We start from the raw sequence: 7549 nt of genomic DNA, 5'->3' as shown, positions 1-7549 counted from the left end.
CGCTAAAACTTTTTCTTTTAATTTTTAATATAGGTGGTAGTGCTCTTAGTCCATTTATTAATGGACTGTTTTGTAAATGTTGTGATAATATTTTCATACAAAATAAATATAAAAATGTATAAAAAAAGACAATTAGTTTTTTATTTTTCTATAATTTTTTTAAAAAAATCTAAGTTTTCCCTTTAAATATTAGGTACTAATTAGGTATTTAGACTTAATTTAGATAGTGAGCAATGCTTTTAAAAAAAAGTCACTTGATTATTTCTATCGCTTCTATATCAGCCAACAAATAAAGATTTATTTTTAGGTATTTGATTTTTATTTATTTTTTGAAAAATTCAATAGTTACAATAAAGAAGGAATAATCATTAAAAATGATGAGCCGAACGGCAAAACTCTTAGCTGACATTTGAAATATAAGATGTTCTTTACTTATTCAATAGTTTAAAATGTTACTGACTCACAATTAATGTAAAATATATAAACACCGGGCACTCTTGATGCAGTGATCACTCCACAAGTATAAATGCTTGTGGAGTGTGGGAGGGTAAGGGCCGGGGTTCAAGTTTTTAGGAGGAAGTTTCACACACATATGCATTTAGATTAGGTTAGAGTAGAAATTTTATTTTGTATAAAAAAAATGTAGAGTATATATATATATATATATATATATAGAGAGAGAGAGAGAGAGAGAGATCTTATCAAACTTGATAGGTAATTACACTATAATAATTTATTCTTTTTTTTTTCCCCTCTAAGTTACTAGGCGTGGAGAATGTGATCACTTTGTGTAAAGGAATTGAGTTAGCGGTTTTGCGTGGAGAATGTGATATGGTTCTAGACTTCTAGTTCTATGATATACTGTGTGGTTCGGTATCTTATAATGGAAGCACAAACTTAGTTTTTAATTTATTTTTGTTATTCTATTTACTCCTAAATCATTCATTTAAAATGTTAAATTGTTTGTGAGTTGCATTGTCCACCTCTTCTCGTGAGAAAAACTGGGGTTTGAATCCCTCACTATACTGTGCCAGTGAGGCTTACAAGTTACAATCCATTACTTTCAATAACTAGTTAAGTTTGTCAAGTGACAAGAATCCCGACATGATGAGTTAACCAAGAATTATGACCAGTGGCTTAAATGAACAACTCAAAGATATCAATTTTAATACCAAATTCCCAAATCCAGATTGATGTTGAGTATGAGGGAGAAAATTGGCCTTTGTCCCTTTCGCATAAACTTTTCAATAAAATGTCCTTGTTCTAAAACTATTTAAGAAAATGTCCTTATTTTGAAAATCGAGTTTTTAAAACTTAAGTTCCAATTAAAAACTCGATTTGTCCAAAATCGAGTTACTTCAAAAAATTTACATGGAAATCGAGTTACATGTAAATTTTTTCAAGTTTTTGCTTATAACTCGATTTTGGGTGAATCAAGTTTTTTATTAGAACTCGAGTTTTAAAAACTCGATTTTCAAATAGGGCAATTTCTCTAAATAGTTTCAGAACATGGATATTTTACTGAAAAGTTTGAGCGAAATGAGTATTTTGCAATTTTGGCCTGAGTATGAGAGATGAGCTAACATCAAACAGCCAAAAGGAAAAAGAAAAAAGAACAGGAGTCACACCTCTCCTTTACTGACAATAGCATCAAGCCTGCAACGTTCTTTCCTCTCGAACGTTGTTCACTTGTTTTTTGGGACTTTGAGCTAATGCCGAAGCACCTCTCCTAACAAAAAATAATGCAAAAAAAAAAAAAAAAAAAAAAAAAAAAAAAAAAAAAAAAAAATCCAAGAAATCATAGTTTATAGTTTATATCTTGGGTGGGTCCAATGTCCATGAAATCTAGTCGGAGCTCTCCATGTTCGAAAACTGTGGATCTAAACTCAATAAACCCGTGGGTTTAGTTACGAACTTTGTAATATATTGACAATGACTTATTGATTTTAATTTGATGGTTGTATGGATAATCATGGATATACTATCCATTTTGATTCACCAATGTTATGGATATGAATAGGAATCATAACATTGTTTTTTTTTTTTTTTTTTTTTTTTTTTTTTTTTTTTTTTTTTTTTTTTTTTTGAGAATGAATTATAACATTGTTTTGAACAATGTAATACAGGGAGTTATTACATTATCTTGAACAAGAATTATGAAAGTTCCATTTTGAATGGTTGTTTGTTGAGTTTCTTGAACAATGTATGGGTAGGGACCGTAGGATACAAGGGCGGAGCCACATAGTGGCTTGGGGAGGCCCCGGCCCCTGCAAAAAAAAAAAAAAAAATTCCATTAGAGTAGGTACAAAAAAAAATTGGGCCCCCCAATATTGGACAGCTGGCCCCCCCATGCCCAATTCTCAACTATTCTCCCAAGCCTAGCTCAAATATTCTCCCAAGCCCAGCTTTAGTTTTAGGCCTTATCACCTTATGTACTCCAAATAAAACAAGCTAGCCCGCTCAAATCCAAACACTAAAAACAAAACTTCACTTTCTCTTCATCTCAAAAAATCCACCCACTAACCCACGGAATCCCTTTCTTTACTTCTTATTATTTTGTTTTGTCTTCTTTGATACACTTTCATTTGCACCAGTACTGTTGCCCACCTACCAGCCCCCAAAACTCCAGTCCTCTGTACTCACAGTCTAGAAAAAAAAAAATAAATAAATAAAATCTTGACCAATTTTTTCTTTCTTCATTAGCTTTAGTTTTGGAACTTGGTGACTAGTGAGTTTTTTTCTCTTTCTTAAGCATTAGACATTCATCTCTTTTTAGTGTCTTTTTTTTTTTTTTTTTTTTTTCTCAACTATCTACACCTAAATATTCACATGCTCTTTATATTTTCATAGATTTTTAGAGAAATACATGATTGAAGGCATGGGGAGATTGTTTGTGATGGGTCTTGAAAGGAAGATCTAAAGTTGGAGGCAGTCAGGCAGAGGCAGTAGGCATTGTCACACGGGTGACCCATCTTTGCACTTTGTGAAGACAAAGTTTCTAAGGTAAAATTGTTTTGATTTATTACCTATTTTTGATTAGTTAGATATCATGTGGCTGTGGATGTGGCCATGGGTGTTGTTAAATTGTTTGGTTTTGTGTACCAATACTTGTGTGTTTAATTTTTGTTTTTGTTTGAGGGGTTATTATTAATTAAAGTCGTATTAAAAATGGGTTGTATGTTTAAATTATAGTGGAAATTTTGTTTTTTCTTGAGTATGAATAACATCCATATAACTAAGTAAAAATTTCTAATTAAAATTTTATTTTTTAAACTTCTTTTCAGGTTAATTTTTGAGTCATATTCTTAAAACTAAAAGAATTATGAGTAAACGAAAAACAATTGATGCATTCTTTAAGAAAAAAGATGTTAGCAATTCATAAATTAGGACATCTGTGGCTATAGAAACAAATGTTGATACTTCGATGCCTGATGAACACCCTAACCCCTCTAAATGTTCAAGAATTCAATCTAAAGAGATAGATCGTGATCCAGGATTACGTAAACAAATATGTGAATTCCCTATCAACAAACAAGATGAAATCCGACGAGCTTATCTCAAAGAAGATCCATATCAACCTAAAAATATAGACTATCCATATAACGATGATACTCATCGTCGTTGATTTCAACCTTCATGGTTCGAATCGGCCCCCCCATGTGAAAATTCCTAGCTACGCCCCTGGTAGGGTATATATCTTATGAAGTGGTTGTAGTGGACTGTCAAAACTTCTATGAAAGTTTAGGAAAAAAAAATTATTTTATTTTAGTATGATTTATTATATCTTGTTAGAGCACTAGCATCCGGGAATGTTAAAAAAAATATATATATTTTTTGCATTCTCAAACACCACCTTATTTATTTTAGTTTCATCAACTCATTTTACAACTCACTTTACACTCAAGTTTTTATTTTTACATACAACTCAATAAAATAATATACACTACATAAAATAATAATAAAAAGTACTTTCCTCCCATTCTCTTTTTCTCTTCACACACAACCACAAGATTAAATTTTTTTTTCTTTACAACCTATGAACAATAAGAACACTAGCATTGAGGGTGTAAAAACCCCTCAATTGCTATTTTACAACCTAAGCCCGTAACAATATGCTAAATCTGGGTATGAGTTTCTAAAAAAATTTAGCGCCTATGAACAGTAAAGACTTATATATACAACCTACGGTAGCATATGGGTAAACCTAAAATATAATATTTTATTGTCTCTCTCCTCAGTTATTACTAATTTATCTCTCTCCTCTCTCATTCTTTCTTCCCCTTACCGTTTGATACTCCCTGCCCTCTTAGTTCTCTCTTTCTCTCTTTCACACATAAACCTTGCATGGAGATCGGAGTGTGGTGGTGGAGGTTGGCGCTTGGTGGTGTAGTCATAGTGCTGCCATGGTGGAGATTGGCTTGCCTAGTGGAGATCGGCCTGGCACGATGGTGGAGAGAGGAGATTGGCCTGACACGGTGGTGGAGAGTGGAGATCAGCCTACCTTGGCTTGGTGGTTACACCCCCAATGCTAGTACACTTAAGGTGTACTTTATTTATTAATCTTGAAGAGATTAAAAGTTAAAATTAAATTTAATATTGCAAATTTAAACTTGTATATAATGTCATCTCATTTAAAATTATATCCGATTTGACAATCTATACACCGTTAGGCAACAAAATTTTAATTGTAAAGTAGATTCTCTTAATTTAAAATGAAATAAAAATGATCTTGTTTGAGAAAGAGAAAGGCAGCCTTTTAGCACTATTTAGTGACATTAAAGAAACAAATTTTTTTTATAACAACATGCATGTTAAGATGGAAAACTATAATTTGAACAATATTACTTTTCTAGAAGCCCACCACAACACTATTTATTGAGTTCCACTTTATACTCTTTCAATCACAACTTACAATGCATTCATTTAATTTTTCTTATAAAATAATAAAAGTTTAAAATGAAAAAAAAAATAAAAAATTCAAACTCACAACATACAATGGTAGATAAAGAATAAAAAATGAAACATAAAAGTGGGATGGAGAATTTATGTTTGTATTAGCTTGAATCTATAATCTCCGCTGTAATAAAGTAATTAGAACTTGTGAGATGACAACCACACCACATCACAGTTGTGGTGGCAATGAATAATGATGAAAGTGGTGCAGGAAGGGATTAAATTTTGCCCATTGATACTACAAATTTTCTTTATTTTGGTTCCATTAATACTTGGAATATATATAGTTTAATTTCAGCGACTGTGAGTGAAGGAAGAAGCATTTAATATGCCATTTACCATATATTTCTCTCTAGCTACTATCGGCTCATGCCTCCACACCACACAGGCAAAAATTAAGATGCCATAATATATATTAAACAATTGTCACACTCACACCTTCCAGAAAGTCAAAAAAAAAAAAAAAAAAAAGTCTCCATTCGTTTTATATAATATGATCTATTCGCACCTCAAATTAAAAATCCCTGCACATTTTGGTTCTCTGCTCACATTTTATGTGTCCCAGCTATTAAATGGATGGTAGATTTTGTTCCAAGTTCGTTAATTTTATTATAAAACATATAACCAAGCCAATACCAATAAAAATAATAGTAGAAGTAACAATATTAAAGGAAAAAATTTGCTGAAGAGGATAAAAGAGGTGTTGGATTTTCATCTCACAAAAGAAACTGCACATGTAGTCTGTACTCTGTAATGTACAAGAGGACTACTTAAGAGCCACTACAGTTGGCAGTATGAAACCATCAAAAAGCACTAAGGGAAAATCGAAAATGAAGAGCAGCAAACAATTATAAGACCTGCATGTCCAAATGATTGTTCAATGGCTAAAATTGCATGGGAAGTGAACCAGAAGTTGTCCTAACTAGTCATCAGAGAGACACAGAGAATCCACATTGTAAGACAGATGTGGGAAATACCAGAATGGATCAAAAAGGGAATCATTAGGCATATGGTTTCCCTGGGAAAACATATGATGTCTACCATCCAAGAAACTTACAATGTATCTGCGATTGCGGCTTCCAAGTTCGTATATGCAATTAGAAGGTTGTTGCCTACCTTCCCATCTGGTTATGTTGCAAAATCCTGAGCCCATTGAACGACCCAAAAACAGTGCTTGATCTGCAAAATTCACCATCATCATCCATTCCATGTGCACAAAATTTAGCTCGTAAACTGTATGTTGGATGGATGCTATTGAAGATACAACCATCATCAGGTGCTGTCCATCAGAAACTAAGCACTGAACTCCACGATTCATATCCATATGTGGACCATGTCCCACGTTTAGCAGGGTCACATGAAGATGAGGACTCAGATGTAGTACTCCAATTTCAGCCTCACTAGTTAAAACATATATCTTACCCTTGAACACAATTGCATCTCGAATCCTCCAAGGAAAAGGAATGTTGTTAAGATCAAATTGAGTCCAATTGGTCTGTGTGGATCTACAAACTTGGAAACATGGCAGGAATTGGCAAAAGGCTACGAGCAAAAACTCTGGCACCGGAGTAGCTACAGAAGCTAGGATGACACGATTATAAGGTTTTGGAGGTTCACGGAAACGAAGTTCATGTCTTGTGAAAGGATGCAGCAGCCAAAGTTGAGAATCTTCCCTCCTATTCTTCTTGTCTAGAAACACCAAGTACCCACAAGTGAACCCAAAACATCTGTTTTGGTTGCTTATAGGGCTGGGCAGTAATACCTTGTACAACCTTTGATCAAAGATGCTATAGAAAGAAATAGCCTTCGACGAGAAGAAGAGAGCAAGTGGAGGTTGGGATGCCAGAAACTCTTTCTTGTACTCTTCAGCAAATGACTTCCATCCTCTACAGACAGAGCCTAAGATGAGATAGTCTATAACACTCAGTGACTTCTTGGTTATCTCATAAAACAATTCGTGAGGAAGGTCTGACCATCCCTCCATCTTTATCTTCTTCATTCCAGGCTCTACCATTTCCAATCCTACCTTTGCAGTCTTTGCACAAATAGAAAATATGGATTAGATTTATGGTTTTGGATTCTAAACACTATGCTGTTATTTTTAATGCAGGTTTTTCTCCGTTATCACATGCTTGTGCATGCAAGACATTTACACTTAATAACATATTAAGCTATATGTGGGGGAAACATCAATCAGTTTGAGTGTTTTCTGTATTTCTAAGTGAAAAGTTACACACATATACAGATACTTAAAACATGCTCTATGGTGCAAGATATGATAATATTGATTATTGAGTTGTAATTTTTATTTTCTATTCCTAAAGAAACTTATCCAAGGTATATAGAAAGAGTTACTACTACTACTACTTACTGTATTGTAACGCACAACTACAGAAAATTTTCAAAATAAAGATAGGATATATCTATTCATTCAAACATTTCTTGAAACATATACACAAAAAACTTTCTCATGCATGCACGGCTTCTACTATATCCACGTAGGTATAAAAACCCATATTCATTTGATGGCAGAAAGGAACAAACATGCATAAATATCGTATATCTTTCTTGAAGATCAAATCCATTTGGTTGCCAA

At 33.2% G+C, this 7549-nt stretch overlaps 1 protein-coding gene across 1 annotated transcript; it reads right to left on the bottom strand.

Moving 5' to 3' along the window:
• Window positions 1-5875: 5875 nt before the first annotated feature.
• On the bottom strand, window positions 5876-6967 carry LOC126703256 (uncharacterized). Its single transcript, XM_050402220.1, has one exon. The coding sequence runs from the start codon at window positions 6965-6967 to the stop codon at window positions 5876-5878; it is 1092 nt and encodes a 363-aa protein (XP_050258177.1).
• Window positions 6968-7549: the final 582 nt, after the last annotated feature.

The sequence above is a fragment of the Quercus robur genome, chromosome 2 (genome assembly GCF_932294415.1).
Source record: "Quercus robur chromosome 2, dhQueRobu3.1, whole genome shotgun sequence".
Classification (NCBI taxonomy): domain Eukaryota; kingdom Viridiplantae; phylum Streptophyta; class Magnoliopsida; order Fagales; family Fagaceae; genus Quercus; species Quercus robur.
Note: the sequence above shows the minus strand (reverse complement) of the source record. Positions and strands in the feature narration are given on the sequence as shown.